This window comes from Lycium barbarum, chromosome 12, assembly GCF_019175385.1.
Source record: "Lycium barbarum isolate Lr01 chromosome 12, ASM1917538v2, whole genome shotgun sequence".
NCBI lineage: Eukaryota > Viridiplantae > Streptophyta > Magnoliopsida > Solanales > Solanaceae > Lycium > Lycium barbarum.
In genome coordinates, this window is record NC_083348.1 from 97,463,698 (window position 1) to 97,484,094 (window position 20,397).

The window sequence follows — 20,397 nt, forward strand, 5'->3', positions numbered from 1 at the left end:
ATAGACAATCCAGTATAAAATATTACTTTCATGTAAACATAATTTTAATTTACATCTGTCAACTTTTTTTTTTTTGGAACAGTTTTTATACAAACGATATACAGTCAACCTAGTATAAAAGTGTTAAGTGTACAATAATGTACAAAAAGGTCGTCTCAGGTAATATTAGAAATGTGAGCCATTTTGAGTAAATATTTTCTCCAAATAGACATAGAGTGTTATTTTAAATTAAAAAAATTTATGTTGTGACTTTATCGAATCGAATACTGATGTAATTAGTGCCTAAATAAATAGAAAGGTGATTCTCAAGGATCCTGAGTTGCTGGTCAATTTTTTGGGGAGAATTGGGGATGAGAAATGACAAGAACGTTGAGCCAATAGCCACTTGGGCAATTAAACACGTGTAATCCATAAATCATGTAATTAATCTCTTTACTAACCACTTTCCCAAAGTCCCTTAATAACCCCTCTCTCTTTCCTCTCCGTTTCCTCTTTCAGATTTTCCTCTCCTTTTTACCCCTTCTCCGTAAACCAGAACAAAAAATAAAAAATAAAAAAACAGTTTTAGAGCCGCAAGATCAGAACTAGAAAAAATAAAATCAATTAAGGTGTTTCCGATCCATTAGAGGCACCGATGGAATCAAAAGTAACTGAGAGGATTGAATTAGCAAAGCTTTGTAGCTCAAAGGAGTGGTCTAAAGCAATTCGAATTCTCGATTCACTTCTTTCCCAAACTTGCGTCATTCAAGACATCTGGTACGTTACGTCTCTCACTGCTCTATATCTTTTATTTTTTTGTAATCTGATTGATTATTTTTTGTTTTGTTTCAGTAACCGAGCGTATTGCTATAGTCAATTGGAGCTACACAAGCATGTTATAAAGGATTGTGATAAGGCACTTGAGCTCGATCCTAAGCTTCTTCAAGCTTATATACTTAAAGGTTCCTTCTTTGCATTTCCAATAACTGCGTATAAGAAAAAGCAATGGTAGCCGAAACGGCAACGTTTCCAGTTCCCTTAACTCAACTGTGTTACTCTCAATTTACAATTTCCTAGAAGTTTCTTCTTCCAGTAAATTATTTTATGGTTTTCTCTAAGCGTGTATCATTGGTTACTATGCGCCAAAATAATGGTTAGCTTTAAATGAAGTATGTAGCCGAGAAGCCATTTTAAGCTTGATTTTGTTTGATAACGGTCAAATTGGACTTGCATTCTGTATCCTATAGTGGTCTTACATTGTATTTTGGAAATGATTTAACTTTAATATACACTATGTTTGGTTGAGGGGTTGGTAAATAAAGGCGGTCATAATATCATTATTCTCTCACCCTGGTAGGATTATGTAAGAGTAGATATTTCCCTAATCATTCAAGATTTAGTGAAACGAAATTTACTTAATTGTCGTCCTAATTTTTTTTTTATGCTATCAGATTTGCTTCCTTTGTTGTCGTGAGAGGTTCAATAAACCTTATCAATTGTGGGAGAATAACAAGGTTTCCGGTGATATAACATGGTCTCCGTAGGTGAACTTGCAGTAGAATAATCGTCCAAATTTATAAGCAAATGAACCACGATCTCGATTAACCTCAGGAATAGGCGCGGCCACAGTTTTTTAGCCCCTCGATGCCATGAGCATACAAGCTAAAGACGATGACAGATAGTTCGGGGTGGAGATTAAATTGATGTGTTTCACTTTCCTTCGTTTCCCTGGACTGACCATAGTGTTGAGACCTATGTTCTTAGTTATAGGAAATGAAGAGCCCAAATTATATATGATCAATAAATTTAGTGATGAAGACACCAACAAATACTAGAAGTGGGGTTTTTTAGTGTTAGAGGTCACTTACATTAATGGAACAGTGTTCTAAGATTATCCTTCCAAGTGATGTACTTCAGTTCAATGCATAAAATGATACAAAAAAATGATGAATTTGGTGCGCTCGTATCACTTGCTGAATGGTCAAGGTTTCTATCTGTGTACTGGAGGATTGACCTGCTTAGATTGGCTACTGAAGAAGTTCAATGAATGAATAGGCTGTCCAAAACACTTGATAATAGCTTGTATGGTTTTCTAGTTTGAATTGTGGCATTTTCACCATGTTGGTATTTGATTCCCCAATTTTCTCAGTGAGTGGACCAATTAGAAGGACAAACTAAAGTAGACTTCTAGATGTGTGATTGGAGTTGGTCTGTATGAGTTAACAGCGTTTTATGCATCTGTGGAAAAACCTTATTTACACAATAGCATCATATGTTAAACTGATAAATGAAATAACTTCCAACAGGTCATCGAGAATAATTGGAGTGAAAGTATCATTTTACTATTACTCTAACTGATCTTACTGCCTCAAGATTTATACATTCAGAGGAAAATGATTGAATTCTATGCATGGGGTCCAGGGAAGGGTCAGACCATATTGTGTCTATTGTACGCAGCTTTAGTGCCTTACGCACGTTTCTATAAAAGGCTATTTCCACAACATGAACATGTGACCTCCTGGTATCATGACAACAACTCTTACCGTTGGGTCAAATAAGAAGATCAAGTACATTTTTTGTCTTTTGCGTGCAACATAGCCCTTGAAATAATGATATAAAAATCTGTATTGTCAATTATTCTCGTGTGACTTCTGTGGAGTTTCCCTATATGTGGTTCTAGAATATGCAGCAGAAATTTCAATGTTCTTAAAGCCTTGACGAACTGGCAGTTTATGCTTAACTGATTTTGAGTTTGAAGCATTATGTGACGAAGTTACTTGATACTTGTCGTTTAGGACGTGCATTATCTGCTCTTGGTAAGAAAGAGGAATCTCTTCTACTTTGGGAGCAAGGGTATGAACATGCGGTTCATCAGTCTGCAGACTTAAAGCAGCTGTTAGAGCTTGAAGAGCTGCTCAAAATTGCAAAGCAGAACACCGCAGCTGCCAGAGACAATCAGTTGGTGGAGTCATCTGACCCTGAATCCAATACTGGGCCTCTGCTTTCTACCAAATCTGTTGAAACTTGTGATAATAGTAAGGCCTCAGATATGAAGCTCAAAGCATGTAGCAGTGGGATGTTGGATAGCTGTGAGAAATCAAATAATAGCTCTGTTACACAGAATTCCTCAAGTAAGAATGCCAAAAAGCAGAAGAAGATCGAGCGTAAACCAAATGGATTGCATGAGAGACAGGCAAATGGAACCAAAGACAATGGCAAAAAATTGGGTTATCCATCTCTGGTTTGCAGTGAGTTAAGTGATATATCTGAAGACAGCAGGAAATCATCTGCAGTAACTAGTGAATCAAGTGAACAGTCAGAACCAAATGAGTTACAGGAAATTCTCAGTCAGTTGAATAATAAATGTGATGTTCGCCTTGAAATGAGTGATGAAGGCAAGAGAAACAAAAAATTCTGTGTTACCAGGGTTAACAAGACCAAGTCAATTAATGTTGATTTCCGACTATCAAGGGGAATAGCACAGGTACACTGCCTATCTTGTGATATTGCAATGAGGACAGGAAGCATTAGTCCATCAATTGATAATTTCTGTTAGTGCAGTTGTTCATTAATATGCTATTCTTCTTTATTGAAATTCAAATAACAATACATTTTTAACTTCTAATATATGTGAAGGATCAGCTACAAGTCTCAAATTGTGAGCTTATTTTCTATCAAATTAAGTAGGTCGGACAAGAGAAATGAAATTTTTCTTGAGATATCTGCTAGGTACTGGGGTACCATGCTCATGCTTAGCAAACAAGGTTTTCTACTGCAGTCCTCATGTCTGTCATGTTCACTTTGCCTATTTCAGTTGTAATTTGCTGATTGCACTCCACTTTTATTTTTGTGAACTAAACTGGAAGATACTGCATAGGTTCAAGCCTGGGACCTATTTTCAGAACTCGTATTGTTCAGTTGCCAGATTTTAATTTCTATTTCTTTTATATTTGTTAAATTTATGGAGTTAAGTATCAAATTTGCAGTCCGCTTGATTGCAAGTTTTGCTTTGTTTAAACTTAAGATGTCAATAAAAGCTTGTGATTACCAGTCATTGTATTTTTGTTGGTTGTGGGGATCTCTCCTCTGTAAACATGGTTTTTTCACTGCCCTAGTGCTTTCAATACAAATGTTACCAATTTCAAAAAAAGAAAAAACAGTCATTGTTTCTCTCTCTAGTCTCACAACTCTGTACTACATTGGTATAAAAAAGAGAAAAGAAGAGCAGAATTGTGGGAATGTTTAACTTCATTATTTCTTCAAGCTAATGGGGTCATTTTTTACCTTCATATGCCCCTAATCTGTGGGGGAGAGTTATTCAGTATTTGCACCAATCATGTAGATACCCACTGGAATAGTCGAGATGCCTGTAGGGTGGCTCTGACACCATTGTTATTCAAAAGAATGATGGTAATTTGACAGTCTATCTCTGTGTGCATATGGTTTCGTTAAAAACAAGGTTTGCAACAATATATAGCGTGGCTTGATTGTCACAAGGCAACTTAATATATTATTTCCTTCAAATTTCAATTCTAGAAAAAGTTACTTTAACCATAGATGCTCAGATATGGCTGAGATCACGGCTTGATATTCTGCTTTGCAATTGATTTGACCATCATGTCTCGTTGCTTACTTTTCCAAGATATTAGATTATCACGATTTAAAATGTAGTTTTTCTAAATTGGATCTTCTACCTGAGGAACTGCTTGCTCAGTTTACATTAGAATATCCAAAACTTGTGTGTATGCTGTCGTAATGCAAAAGTAGTTGTCCAAAAATCCCTTGATTTATGCTAGAATGAAGATTATGGTATTTCACAAGGAGCCTGGAGAGACTGGTTAGCCACATTAGCAACCAATTAGATGTTGTGTCATGCAATTGCGAAATACTTATTTTTTTTAATGAGAGTAATTTAAAATTTGTTAATGGACTCTATATCAGGACTTGTATCATGAGAAAGAGAGAAGATGAGAATCGTGAAAAATGTTCAGTTTGCTATTGCCTCAAGCGAATAAAGTTTAAATAGTATATACACATGTTTTAATATAGGAAAATTGAATCTCCCTGATTAATGTTTGTTGGTATATGTAATATTGCCTGATCTCCTATACATAATATTTCCTAATCCAAGTCCTTAATTACAGATATTCTCAACAAGATCAATAATCTCTGAGATAATAAATACAATTTGAAATATTATGGTTAATCCACAACACCATGGTTAATCTAGCAACAATAGTTTTTTTTTTCCCCCTTAAAACAAGAAGTTTTACCTTTGTAACTTGAGCAGCAACACCATTTTGTAGTGGAAATTGTGCATAATTAGTATGTTAGATGGAAGCTAGCAAAGTGAACACAAGACTTACCTGAAAGAAGTTTCAAAAGAGATTGCACCCATTCAGAGATTCAATAGATGTAACTAACCAGGACATGAGTTAAACTATTTCTTTCTATTCCCATGTCTTGATTAGCAAAATTAACTTCCTCTTCTTAAGTAGATATTTGTAGATACTGATTTTATCCTCCATTTTCCTGTATAGCCGATATATTTTCTCATTGCTCTCTTCATCGTATTTAAATGGAGAAATATGGTCAGTGAGGATTCATCTAGCCGACCCTAACTTGCTTGGTATTAAGGCGTAGTAATAGTTGTTGTACGCGTCATCGTGTACCAAACATAGAAGTGTAAAACACTATTTCTGGTGATTTCAGGTTAATGAAGGAAGATATGGTAATGCTGTGTCCATCTTTGACAAGGTTAGCATTAGCCTTACTGCTCTTCGGTGGTTTACTAATTGTGTCTGCTAGATGTGCCTTGTGCTTTATTTGCCCTTTTTCATGTTTGATTTATGGATTCAACTGAAGACTTGTGTTTGGCAAGCTGAACTTACTTACGGAGCTTCTTCTCTTCTACCTAAAACACAGATACTAGAAGAAGATCCAACGTATCCTGAGGCACTTATTGGCAGGGGAACAGCGTTGGCATTCCAAAGAGAACTTGATGCAGCTATTTCTGATTTTACAAAGGTTTGCATTGATTTTCCATTTAAGTACCAATTGAGGTAATACTCCAACCCTATTGTAAATATTTACTATCTGCCTTTCAGGCTATACAATCAAATCCATCTGCTGGTGAAGCCTGGAAACGCAGAGGGCAAGCACGTGCTGCATTAGGTGAATCTGCTGAGGTATGAGACTTGTATTTTGTCTATTTATTCAGCTGTCTTTTGGGCTTTGTCTTCAGGGTATTCTTTTCTGTTTTCCAACTTTCAACGATTTCCCCACTTGTGGGATTACACTGGGTTTGTTGTTGTCAACTTTCAATAATTTCTTCCATGGATGTGATGCGCAATGTAATGATGTGGAATTGCTGAATTTTAGCACTTGTGCTATCAGATTCAGAAACTAAATATTCATAAATAGCGTAAATAGCAATCAGACTCTATTTAGACCGCTAGGGATATTATCAAGATGCACTTGGACTTCTTTTTTGATAACCGTGGTGTCCGGGCCAGCTTGCACGCAACTCGACTAATTCACGGGATACATGCCACCTCCCACTAGCAATAGGTACACAAGTAACTCTATCCACCAAGGCTAGAACAAATGGGAAGAAATCACCTAGTGTTTTTGTCTCTGCAGGGAATTGAACCTGAGACCTCATGGTGTCATTGACCACTAGGCCACACTTGTGTAGCTTATAGAGTTAATGATGGAAGATGAAACAGATTTGTATGGTCTAACCAAGGCTTGAGCTATATCACAACTTATGACCATCTTCCAATAAAAGTCGACATCTAAAATGCAGCCAGGATCGTAAAAAAGTTTCAGCTGCATGCTTTTGATCCTGGGAGTTTCTTGGTAGTCTAGAACTTAATTTTATCACTCTGATGGGTTTAGTTTTAGTTTTAGTTTTTTTGCTCCAATGATCCCATTGAGAGTGATAGTAGTTACGGTTAAAGTATTTTCACGCCCTAAAGGTTTGGTTTCACAGTAATAGTACTATGATTGATATTGGCGTACCTAAATGTAATGATTTTCACCAGGCAATTACAGACTTGACCAAAGCGTTGGAGTTTGAGCCAGACTCTGCCGATATCTTACATGAAAGAGGTGACGAGACTGAACTCTTCCATTTACTATGAACAATTAGATATGTGCTGTTAACGTAGTTAGACATAATGTTCCTGTAAATATAATAGCAATAGGCATATGTACTTTCTGTAGATCTTTTTATGGCTGATAGATTATGCGCGTGTCATTTGAAACTTCCAATGTTTTAAGGTTCACTTTCATCTTTCTTATGAGACTCAGATTTGTTATTGAGGCCTATAGGTGGTTTGACCTTGTAACTATTTAGCATTGAATGACCTCTGGCCGAATGTTTCATAATTACCTGAGATTTCAAAAAAGATCATGTCTGTTCAATCTAACATGGGAGTCACTAACTCTCCTTAATTACTGCAGGAATTGTCAATTTTAAGTTTAAAGATTTCAAAACTGCTGTTGAAGACCTCTCTACATGTGTAAAGTTTGATAAGGATAACAAATCTGCGTACACATATTTGGTGAGTCTATGACCTTGAGTCGACTAATTATTGCAGAATGAGCTAATAACGTTTATCCACATGAGTTTTAGAAATTTTTGTTGGATAAATAGTGATATAATGCTGGTGGAAAAAAAATTGGAAAATTGTCAGGGCTTGGCCTTATCCTCTCTTGGAGAATATAGAAAGGCTGAGGAGGCACATAAGAAAGCAATCCAAATTGAAAGAAATTTCCTCGAGGCTTGGGCTCATCTAGCACAGGTATCTCTGAATATATACTGGATACTGTTAATCCTATTTTTCCTGCCACGTGGAATCCTGATACTTCAATTGGTAGTGCTAATGATATAGTCTCTCTTGTGTCTATTTGTAATTATGCCCCTGTAATTATGCATCTACTTGATGCTTTTTTTAAAATGAAACACCTCACTTCATTTAAAAAAAAATGATATAGAGTCTCTTGATGAGGAAGTTGCCATTTGATTTCGAAAATTTTCCCTTTGTTGTACCAATTTCTTGTTTATGTTTGTCTCTTTTTTCACCGGTCTATGAAACTCAAGGTTGAGGTAAATATATACTTCTCCATGTATGTTAAGAAATTCTAGAATCAAGATTTATTTGGCAAGCAGACATTCAACTGCCTAACCAGTGATAGAAGTGCCTAGCTCTCTATTATCAGATATTGTGTGACAGCGTTCATCGTCTGAGATGTATCCTCATTTATTGTAATAGCTTTTGTTGCATTTTCAAATAGGATCTCCTGATTAGCTGGTAGATATTATTGATATTAATTATTTACTATTGATATTAATTATTTACATCATCAAATTAGACGTTTACCGAGTATCTATTGCCTTAACTTAGAAATTTAAAGACTCTGGAGCTGCTTTGAACTAGTTCTTGATTGATTGAGTTTCTTCACTTATTTTAAAAATGTGGGCAAAACAATGAGATTTCTTTGAATATATTATTCTAATGGTGTATTGACAACTGAAGAATCTTTATTTTTGGTGGCAGTTTTATCAAGACCTAGCAAATTCAGAGAAGGCCTTGGAATGCCTTTGTCAGCTTTTGCAAATAGATGGGAGGTAATTTCTGAGGATCTCATGTTGATATTTACATATTTTTCACCGATAAAAAATATTTACTTATTTTTGTTATCTAGTCTTGAGTATTTGAATGGTGAAGTACAAAACCTATCTTTAAATCGGAAAATAGCTGGACAATCCATCCTCTAATTACGCTTTTTCGTTGAAAGGTATGCAAAAGCATATCACCTGCGCGGGCTGCTACTTCATGGAATGGGAGAGCATAGGTACATCCCTTTTGATCTTGTATATTAATGATAGTAGTGTATACAATCGTCATGGAATTGATTCGTGGGTTTTTCCATCAGAAAATTTTCACTGTCATGAGTTCCTTTTTGTTTCTCTCTTTTTTTTCAAGTTCGCTATATATAATCCTCTTTCAATGAAAGATGTACCTGGAATTAACTGCCTATATATACTGTTACAGGAATGCTATAAAAGATTTATCAATGGGGTTGGCTATTGATAACGCAAACATTGAATGCTTGTACCTACGAGCTTCTTGCTACCATGCAATTGGATTATATAAAGAAGCAGTATGAGAGTTTTCAAACGCGGCTGTTGTGACTTTGAATGTTCATAAGTACTTGTCTCCAATTTCAGATTATTGATTCTGAATTTATGCTGTAGGTGAAGGACTATGATGCTGCTTTAGATCTTGAATTAGATTCTATGGAAAAGTTTGTGCTTCAATGTCTGGCGTTCTATCAGGTAAATAAGTATTTGGTATGCCAGATTTCCGTCCATCAAGCTGGTTCATTGTTATGCCTGTACTAAATATTGTTTTCCTTTGTGTTGCACTAGTTTCTTTTTGCTTTCTTAGAGCCCGTTTGGATTGGCTTATAAGTTGCCTATAAGCTGTTTTCAGTTTTTTTGAGTGTTTGGCTGGCCAGCTTAAAGCCATTTTGTGCTTAAAATAAGCCCAAAAAATTAATTGGGTTTGTTTGGCTTAACTTATCTAAAGCAGCTTATAAGCTGAAAACAGCTTATAAGCCAAAAAAAATAAGTTGGACTACACCAATTTTTTTTTTTTTTTTTTGGCTTATAAGCTATTTCCAACTTATAAGCTGCTTTTTTTAAGCCCATCCAAACAGGTTAGTCCTGGCATCTTCATAACCATCTAACTGTTACCTTGCTGGAATATATCTAGATCCTCCTGTTGTACTAATAATGCAGTATGAAATCAATTGTGCAACTCAGATTTCAAATTTCAAATTTGTCTTTTGGTGAAGTGCCATTTTAGTAGTTGCAATTTTACATTTACTTTAGTCAGAAATTTAGCAATACTGCATTTTCCCACATATTGTCCAAACAGTGGCTACATTTCTGACCGTCATTTTGTTCCGTTAAGCCACTGTGGACAGTGTGGGTCGAAGCGGCAAATGTGGATGCAGATGAGCAAAGCCAAGCTTGGCTTGGTTTAAGCTTGATTATGATTGAGTTTTAGGCATCTGGCAAATTCAAACCTAGCACAAATGTCCCTATCAAAAGCTCGAACTGACAGATGCTAGCTCGCGAACCTAGTTAAGTTGGCTAGTGGGTTTTTCACTTTACTATTACACATATTATAAAAAAAACTTTTGCTTCCGTACCATTTAATAATCCCGTGGCAACTCTTTTCATCCTAGTTGCGTGGTACTTCTCCTTCCTCACTCTTGCAAACAACCTCCTGCTGACTGCCTGCAACAAAAGGCTTTCAGGCTCAGCTGTTATCATGAGACACCAATTGATCTCTCTATCGCTGTTAGCTTTTGTCCATATCAATTTAAGTTTGAATAACATATGTTTTACTTTTCAATATTTTTCTTTTGCAGAAAGAAATTGCATTATACACAGCGTCAAAGATCAACAGCGAATTTTGTTGGTTTGATATTGATGGAGATATTGATCCCCTTTTCAAGGTAATGTGTAAAAAGAGAATATATTGCTTAGTAATTCTATAGTTCAAGAGCCGGAGGATTTATTTTGATAGCACCACTCATTAAAACAAAAGGGAATATTCTGGTAGTATCTGTGCCACCTCTTTCTGGGAGAATGAATGAAGTTTGAAGGTATAGCAAAAAGTACTATCTGGTGGGAATTACATCGAACTTTGAAGGTGCGCAGAGAATTGGGAGAACGAATGAAGTTGAAAGAAATGAGGCCTTACAGATTATATTTGAATTGGATTCTAAGCTTCCCCGAAGGATTTAACCCTGAACTCTCGTGGAAGTACAACTCTTTCAAAGTAGTTGTACATTTCACCATATCACTTAACATGCTCATACACTATTATTTAGAGTTCTCCTTTTTAGGCTTTGAAACCTTCTTTAGAGTCCACATCATTTCCTTAACCCCCGCTAAAGGGTTGGAAAATGATATTTAATATCTTCTCAACCGTTTGTCTCATACGATTGCTACAACAGATTCTTGCTCAATAGCTCTATCCTGCATGAGTAGAGTGACCATGGGTTCAAGGACTATCCAGAGACGTAATGGTTGCTGTCACTGAGTTGCCGCCACGGATTGCTCGCACTTTTAAGTCTTTAACTATGTGCTTTATTTGGTGCATATTGCTCCTGCATAGTTAGTTGCCAATGTTCCTTCGCTGATCCATGTTGAATGAGTATGACATGGATGTGGGTAGCTCGTACGGATTCTTGAAAATACTAAAAGTTATGCAAAAAGTCACGGGTTTCCAAATGGATAGAGCAAAATTACCGATTCTAGTCAGGAAAGATAATCAATGAAGGGAGCACATGCAAATATTGGTGACAGTTTTCTTGCATGATGTGTAGCCTCCAGTTCATAAACCTAATGATGCTTTAATTACTTTTATACACCTGGAGGGTCCAGGGTGATACCTTTACAAAGTGATCTGTCATGGGAAAACTTTTGATATGAAATGATGATTTCTTGACAGATATGTAGGATCCATTTCATTAACCTTAGGGGCTAATAATCAGTTTTTGTAAATCTCGGGGTCTAAAGTGGTAAATACTTATATGAAGTGAATTGTCATCTGAAAAGTGCTTTTGTTGGCAGTGAATTCCTTATCTTAAAAGTTATTTATTTCCAGTGACTTCGTGTTCTTATGCTTCTTTCCCAATTCTTCCCTTTTCTTTCCTTCTGTTCTCAGGAGTATTGGTGCAAAAGGCTGCACCCAAAAAATGTTTGTGAAAAGGTCTACAGGCAACCTCCTTTAAAAGAATCTTTGAAAAAGGGAAAGCTAAGAAAGCAAGAATTTAGTTTCACCAAGCAAAAACATGCCCTTCTACAGGCTGCAGATTCTATCGGCAGGAATATCCAGTATCATTGCCCTGGTTTCTTGCATAATAGGCGCCAGGTAATTCTAATAAGAGTTTAATCTTAAGTTAACTATCTTTTTTTCTTTTCTTTTTTTAATCCCAACGCTCTGCATTTTCCTTGACAAACCTAATTGATTTCCCGTTGCTTTTTTGGATACCTTTTTATGCTTGCTTTCACATCTCTGCTGGAGTTATCTTGATATAGATGATGAGAGAAGTGAAGGAAAAGAACAAGCAAATGTTACCAGAAGCTTTTGTTTGGGTTGGTAGCCTTGTAAATGAGGGGTTTGGACTGATATGTAAGAGCCCGTTTGGATTGGCTTATAAGTTGCTTATAAGCTGTTTTCAGCTTTTTGAGTGTTTGGCTGGCCAGCTTAAAGTCATTTTGTGCTTAAAATAAGCTCAAAAAAATAATTGGGTCAATTTGACTTAGCTTATCTAAAGCAGCTTATAAGCTGTTTGCAGCTTATAGGCATAAGCCCATCCAAACAGGCTCTAAATAACTTTTAATATATGAAGTTGATTGGTTTTCTAAGAAGGCCTTGGTTTTCAAAGCACCATTTCAGCAGAATTTACATTACAAACCTGAAGGAATAAAATCTCCAAGAAAATTGGCTACTTCTCAACCTTCTAAATTTGGACCATCTCCGTCCTGTCCCTTTGATAGTATTATCAAAATAGCTTGTAAACTGCTTGAGTTAGCCGCTTGGTAGAGGAACAAAATAACCATTGGAGCGGTTTGAGGTGGCACTCGGCATTGTTCGCTTTGTCCAGATATATTACTTTAGGCTGTAAGTTTAATTGATACATGACGCCGGGTGGTTAAACGTTAGAGGCTCATATTGTGCTACAGGCCATGTCTATGATTGGTTCTGTCTCATGTTTGGGGGAGACACTTTCAAGAAGCAGTTGGGCTTCCGCCTCTAATTCTGTATGTTGTGGAGCAATTTCTTTTGTTAACTGTGATGCTCTTTGTAGTTATTTAGTTGAGTTAGTTTGTGCAGTGGTAGTAAACTGTAGTATTAGATTTGCGCCTCTCTAACTTGTGTTGCTTTTTCATGATCGAAATTTCTCTTTACTTATCTATTGAAGAGGATCTATTGCACCGAGTTTATCCATTAGACCTTATGATTGATATTCTTTTATTTTTGCAATCTTTACTGCAGATGGTGAGTTCATAATTTTTTGTGAAGTCAACTTTCCTTTTTAATTTGATATGTAATTTATATGCTTCTACAAACATGCTTCCCACAAAGTTGTTATTCTTTCATCCTAATCTGAGAATATTTTTGCAATTGTCAGCATCGCATGGCAGGATTAGCTGCTATTGAGATAGCACAAAAAGTCTCAAAAGCTTGGCGTGCCTTACAAGCTGAATGGAGAAACTCAACTAAAGGCACAACGAAGTCTGGGAAGAGACTCAGGAGAAGGGAAAAACTGAATTCTATTAGTTTAAACAGGGGTGGAGCTGGTTGTAGCACTAGCAGTTCCTCAGAACCATCTACTTTATACAGTTTGATTGATGATAGATCAACTGGACGTTCTATGATGTCATGGAACCACTTGTATTCATTGGCTGTCAAATGGAGACAAATATCTGAACCATGTGATCCAGTGGTGTGGATTAACAAGCTAAGGTACTCCACCTTGTTTTCTATTGTTCTCTTAACCAAGCTGTTAATGTACTGAAGTTTAATTAGTCATTAAAAAAAGGGCAGCCCGGTGCACTAAGCTCCGGCTATGCACGGGGCCGGGGAAGGGCCGGACCACAAGGGTCTGTTGTGAAGGTCATTGAAATCTATACTTGGTCTCAGCATTTTAACAAATATCTACTGCATTTTCCAAAGTCTTTTCGAATTTAATTGAGTACACGATGATATTCTCACCGTACATAAAGAATATAAGAATCACCCCCTTCACCTCAAGCATGAACGAAGCCCTCCCTCAACTCGCTTAACTTGCTTCACTCGATCCTTTAGTGCTATGGAGTTATTTCCCAGCTCTCCGTGTTGGTATTGTTGTACTTCACCCTCAAACACTGGTTGTGTTCTCTTGGTACTATCAGCTATGCATCTTATATGGAAAAGGTCATGAGTTTAGCCTTATGCATCAATATATGGATGAAATCATTGTTATATTTGCTCAGTCTCTCCCTTACTTTATCAAAAAAACTTTATGCTTATATTTTCTCAGTCTGTATGTAGCATGGGTAGGGATATTAAAACACCGGTCATGTTCTCTTGCTTTAATCTTCTCTTTCCTCAAATGGCAAATAGAATAAGCCCTTTTCGGAGTAAGGGCGGTTAGCAAGAATGTGTTTGAATCAATCTTGGAAGAATGCGCTCCTATTTCATCAGCATCTCCTATATAGATTCTTTTTCTTCCGTTATGCCCTCTTTCTCTAAGTCTGCATGGATCCCAAGAAATTGTAAGCCCTTCGAGACAACTTCCTTCCAAGTGACTAAAATTCTAATATGCTGCGTTTGGCTTTACTTTTTGATGAGATTCTCGTCTTTTTTGCATAGTGAGGAATTCAATACTGGATTTGGGTCTCACACTCCTCTTGTTCTTGGTCAAGCCAAGGTTGTTCGCTACTATCCTAATTTTCAGAGGTAATAGCTTTACTTTTCTGATTAAGTGCAAACGTACTTCTTTACTGTTTTTGTTTTTTTGGTGTAACATGGCTACTGCAAATGAGACTGATGCCATGATTGACCTTTTGAGCTCGTTACAAGATTTGTAATTGATGCTACCCTTGTAATTACTTTACAACATCTTCTTGCTGCTGGCCATCAATAACATTTCCTTTTTTTTTTTTTGGTGAAGTAATTAAAATGTATTAGAATGGCATCAAGAAGATGCAGAGGTTACAACTAAGCATAGAGCTGCTTCAAACAAGAATTAACATGAAGCTAGCTGAGCAAAAATCTGTAAACCAGTCAAAAGATCCAAAAAGATATCCCCTAAGACCCTACTGTGCTAGAGTTAGGGAGCTAACAAAATCCAAAAATTATCCACACTGTTTACAGGGGAGAAAAAGTGCCAATTGAAAAGATTAACTAAACATCTAGCCTTAATGAAACTTATGGAAGTTGATATTCCATCAAAACATCTGCAGTTTCTCTCTTTCCAAATACTCCAAAAGATTGCTGCTGGGATCATCCTCCAATAACATTTCCTTTTGACGGTCAAAAATCATAACCTTTCTGATTTGTATTAGCTCCTCCTCAAGGTTCTTATTGTCTGTCAATGTTCAGAACCTTGACCGTTGCCAAGGCTGTTATCAAGGAGAAGAAATCAGTGTGCAACAAGGAAGACAAGATAATTGATCTTTCTGAACAACGGAAATTGCAAGAAGTGAGTCTGTTTGCTTATGACCTTAGTTCAATCTTTTGCACTGTCGTACCTATTTTTCACATTGTATAGTTTTTGGTGGTTGATAATTGTTTTTTTGGTTCTTGTCAAAATACTGAATTTATAGCATCTCCCATGACAATAAAATCAGCAAGTTAAGAAATCTAATTAGCTGATGTTATATGGGTCACATTTCTTCCTTGGATGTATCTGATGGCTCTCTGAAATCAAACTAGTAGAATCTTCCATTCAAATATTTTAAGCTGAAAAACAGCACAAGCAACTTCATGTGGCCCTATGAAACATGAAACTGTCTGCTTATTAGTTTCTTCTTTTCTGGTGGATCGTATCCCCGTGTTGCACTGAGGCAAGTCCCCATCATACCAATAAAAAGAGGTGTTGCATAGACACTAGTGAAATTCAACTTTTCAGGATGAAGACCTAATCTTCTCTTCCAGGAAAGCTTGGTTCTTGTGTAGGGGGGCTACTTCTTTTTCCTTATGATAAGCTTTATTTTCCTTTTTGGAGCTTTTTTGTGTTCCTACCTTTTAGATGTTCACTTGCTAGGATTACTACTTTTGTTGCCATGCCTTCTCTCGGCTGGTGGTAATTAACACCTCACCTGTACTTTCCAGATAATGACTGCAGAATCCAGCTCTGATCTTTACAGAGTTGTTGGTCAAGACTTTTGGTTGGCCACCTGGTGTAACAGTACGGCACTTGAAGGGTACTTTTTTATTTGTTGTCTTTATACTGTATAACAGTGTTGAATATTGCTTTCAGTTACTGCAGTAATTTTCTTGGTAGAATAATAAGTAGACTAGTTCTAGGATGAGTCTACTTTATTTGAATTTTAATTTTAGAAAGAGGTTAGGTTGTTGAGTTTTGTTAGGCTTTTAAAATTGTTCTGCAGATTTTATGCAGATTTTTTGTTCTTCAATTGGCTATTTAAAGCCCCTTTATGCTTAATAAAATAATAGAGACTTTTTCAATCAACACTCTCAAACCTTTTTGTTGCCCCATCTTTTAAAAAACCAACAATTGGTATCAAGAGCCTCCATTGATCTTACGGGATCTGTGAGTTCATACCATTTTCAAAAACCATTTTAAACCATTTTTTAACCAATTTTCAAACATGGCAAGCAACAGTCTCTCTCTCAGTGCCCCAAAAATTTTCACTGGCGAAAATTATCAAATTTGGTCGGTGAAAATGAAATTATATCTTGAAGCCTATGATCTGTGGGAAGTCGTAATGGAAGATAGACCCTTACAACCACTCCCTGAAAATCCTACCCTGGCCCAAATTAAATCTCATTCAGAAGAGAAAACCAAAAAATTCAAAGCCAATACTGTAATTCAAAATTCAGTGGCAGATTCAATTTTTTCTAAAATCATTGCTTGTGAGACAGCAAAAGAAGCGTGGGAAAAACTAAAAAAGGAGTACCAAGGAAGTGACCAAATCAGGCAAATGCAAATTTTGAATTTGAAAAGAGATTTTGAATCTCGTAGGATGAGACTACTATTAAGTATTTTGAAAAAATTTCTTTGATTGTTAATAGAATCAGGCTGCTTGGCGAGGATTTCAAAAATGACAGAATAGTAGAAAAAATTCTTGTGACAACTCCAGACAGATTTGAGTCTAAAATTTCATCTCTGGAAGAGTCTAAAGATCTCTCTACCATCTCTGCTGAAGGACTAATAAGTGCTCTTCAAGCACAAGAGCAAAGAAGAGCCTTCAGACAAGACAGAGTTACTGAGGGTGCTTTTTATTCTCAAAACAGAAAAGAAAAAATTAACTATCCTGTTTGCAAATACTGCAAAAAGAAAACACACTTAGAAAATTTTTGTTGGTGGAGACGTGATGCAATATGTGGAAATTGCAAACAAACAGGCCATGTTATGAAAGTGTGCAAGTTTAAAAACAATACTCGAGCACAACTTGCAGAAGCAGAAATTGAGGAGGAGGAACTTTTTTAAATTGTAGCAACTGAAGCAAAGGAGGAGTGTTGGATATTGCTTTCAGTTACTGCAGTAATTTTCTTATTAGAATAATAAGTAGATTAGTTCTAGGATGAGTCTACTTTATTTGAATTTAAATTTTAGAAAGAGGTTAGGTTGTTGAGTTTTTATTAGGCTTTTAAAATTGTTCTGCAGATTTTATGCAGATTTTCTGTTGTTCAATTGACTATTTAAAGCCCCTTTATGATTAATAAAATAATAGAGACACTTTTTCAATCAACACTTTCAAACCTTTTTGCTGCCTCGTCTTTTAAAAACCCAACAAACAGCATGTCACTTTTGAATATTTTCTCTCACCATGGTGTTCTATTTCTAATTTTCCCTCCTTTCTTATTGCCTGATCAGGAAGCGCCTCGAAGGAACAAGGATCACTCTCATGAAAATGTAGGACACCATCTAACCTTATTGGAATTCAACCTTTTGTGTATGGAGAGGATGACTTGAGTGAAGTATCGCTTATATCAGTTCTGATTTTTCTTACTTCCTGTCAACTTTTGTTGTTCCTTTCAGGGGTGAGATTGGTTACGACTTCGCAATTAGAACACCTTGTACACCTGCTAGATGGGATGATTTTGATGTTGAGATGACATCCGCCTGGGAGGTATCCCCCACATTTATTATCTAGAAAGCCATTTTCTACTGCCAGGACATAGTTTTTGGACATTTAAAAGCAATATAACATCAATGTAAGACAGTAGAAACAAAAATCCTTTATAGTATAGTTTTGCAGGGTTGATTCATCTTGTGCCTGCTCGGAGATGATCAGTGAAGTCTTACAATAAGCCTATATTAGTCAGATTGAGAATGTGTTCATATTAGACTCTCATTTTTTATAAAGAGATTTTGCCTCCTCCTCTCTCTCTTATCTCTCTCTAAATTGCTAAGCACTGAATTCAGCAGATTTCCTCCCTGAGACATTTCTAAAACTAAGCATTATACCTGGGAAGATCTGGGTTTGTGTTAAGAGTATCGTCTTTCTGAAATGATTTGGCATATAGTTCATACTTGAACATGTTTGAGACCTAATATTTGGTTCCTACCTGAGGCTTTATCTATGCCCATTCATTTGCTATTATTGCTTGCTTTTGTTTGTGTAGCTCAAATTGTTTTCCCTTTTGTTCTGTTTATTAGTTCTTGAGACACACATGCGGCTTCTGTTTGGTGTTTAAATGATAGTATTCTAGTAACCAAGTTGAATACAAAATTGTTATGCAGGCTCTTTGCGATGCTTACTGTGGTGAGAATTATGGGTCAACAGATTTTGATGTGCTTGAAAATGTGAGAGATGCAATCTTAAGGATGACATATTACTGGTAAGACATATCAACTTCTATTTGGTTGATCTCAAAGGAAGTATATGGTTCTCTTAAATTTGGCTGATAATTTTGCAGGTATAATTTCATGCCGCTTTCCAGAGGAACTGCTGTTGTCGGGTTCACAGTTTTGCTTGGATTATTCCTGGCTGCTAATATGGAGTTCACAGGAAGTATTCCAAAAGGTCTGCAGGTGGATTGGGAAGCTATCCTGGAGTTTGACCCGAATTCCTTTGTAGATTCTGTAAAGAGATGGTTATACCCATCTCTCAAAGTCAGCACATCCTGGAAAAGTTACCCAGATGTCACGTCAACGTTTGAGACGACTGGATCAGTTGTTGCTGCTCTGAGCACCTATTCAGACTAAGGGAGAAACATCATTTATCGGTAAGTTGCTTTACATACGAAGGACACAAATTTCTCTACTCTGTTCTGCTGGATTTTGAGGTTTGCCGTTTGTAGTTAAGCAAAATTTGGGGCACGTCCGCATGTGAAATGGTTTCCCTTGTATTTCACCTCTCCGATTTTAATAGGAGTATTCAATTATACTAAGACCATGCACTTGACAAAGGGCAAATTCTTAATCTACTCAAAAGAGGTGCGTTCACAATAGTCTTGAAATGAGGTTCTTCTAGTCTTTTAGGCAACCAGCATCATAGGCTTGAATTGTTGGTGGCTAAAAAGACTAGAACCCTCATTTGGGGGCTGTGGTGCTAAACACGAGGATTTTTCTGTCAACTGGATGTTAAAACCAGTTGGTCTCTGTCAAATGTTGCATCATTGGAATTAAAACCATAGGAAATTACTTAAATTTTAAGTGGGTGAAAGTATGGGATACAGTACTAGCACCTTTCACAAGGATATAAATGCAATTTGGCTTTGATAGTTCCTGTTCATAAACCCTAAAGCTTCTCTTAACTCGTTAGAAATTTCAGCAGTTCTAAGTTTTGCAATGCTTTTTATCGGTGGGAACAAAGTGAAATGTTTCTATGAAATGTGAGGGTGCAACTACTTGAGTGGATTACTTCTGTTTAATGTCTTAACTTTCTCATATATTCCCTGCAAATAGGTTTCATCTGAGATTATTTATCTGGAGGAATTTCGCTGGTGCATTCCCGGACTTGATCCTGCAACGGATGAATTGAGGCGAGATGTTTTACATTATTGCCATTTTCCAAGTGTATCATTACTTGTGAAATGTTGTATTCTAGTTGTGTTATGTATGATCTGCCTTCTCGTTGTTTCCTTTCTTTTAGATTATAGATTACCATGATAGATTTCAGGATGATTATTTAAAAGAAATAAATAAATGGGTCTGTTATCTCTGTATTTTGTGTTTCTATATGCAGATAGACGAGTCCGTTTCTTCTATAGTTTGCAGGGTGGTGATGAATGAATTAACAAATGGGGGTTAAAATTCTCAGACACTTCTTAGCCCATGTAATGAAAAATAATCATTGGAAATTGGTAGTTTTGAACTTCTGACCTGCTTGCCATTGTGCAAACTTTCCTCCTCCATTTTCTTCCCTACACTTCATCTTCCTTTTGTTTCATTCCGAACGGAGACGAGCAGTCATTTGAAAGAGGCAAAGCAAAATACAGAAATTAATCGTATCAAACTGTTGCAAAATGAGAAGTATTAACCACTGATGGACTAAAAATTATATTAAAAGGAACACTATATTCTCCAACAGGTGTAAATGAAATAAAAAATACGTACGCAAACGCACACCAGTTTTCAGCATTTGGAACCCACAAAATCTACCTTGGTGGGTTAGGTGCGATACGATACCTCAGCAGATCTACTCTA

At 36.4% G+C, this 20,397-nt stretch overlaps 1 protein-coding gene across 1 annotated transcript; it reads left to right on the forward strand.

Annotated features, from left to right (window-relative positions):
• The first annotated feature begins 441 nt into the window (after positions 1–441).
• On the forward strand, positions 442–19,916 carry LOC132623127 (suppressor of RPS4-RLD 1). Its single transcript, XM_060337832.1, has 24 exons — positions 442–756; positions 832–941; positions 2,775–3,463; positions 5,692–5,736; positions 5,905–6,006; positions 6,087–6,167; positions 7,026–7,092; positions 7,447–7,547; positions 7,680–7,787; positions 8,544–8,614; positions 8,785–8,841; positions 9,042–9,150; positions 9,245–9,325; positions 10,429–10,515; positions 11,733–11,939; positions 13,204–13,538; positions 14,427–14,513; positions 15,159–15,258; positions 15,891–15,982; positions 17,620–17,658; positions 17,785–17,875; positions 18,490–18,587; positions 18,666–18,974; positions 19,657–19,916. Exons 1-23 carry the CDS (start codon positions 635–637, stop codon positions 18,952–18,954), a joined length of 3,168 nt encoding a protein of 1,055 aa, XP_060193815.1. The 5' UTR covers positions 442–634; the 3' UTR covers positions 18,955–18,974; positions 19,657–19,916.
• Positions 19,917–20,397: the final 481 nt, after the last annotated feature.

Excerpts from the sequence above, each read along its gene's own strand:
- LOC132623127 (XM_060337832.1), top strand. The coding sequence starts at position 635 with ATGGAATCAAAAGTAACTGAGAGGATTGAATTAGCAAAGCTTTGTAGC. Across the intron at positions 3,464-5,691 it reads TATCAAGGGGAATAGCACAG|GTTAATGAAGGAAGATATGG; the intron begins GTACACTGCCTA and ends TGGTGATTTCAG. Across the intron at positions 8,615-8,784 it reads CTTTTGCAAATAGATGGGAG|GTATGCAAAAGCATATCACC; the intron begins GTAATTTCTGAG and ends TTTCGTTGAAAG.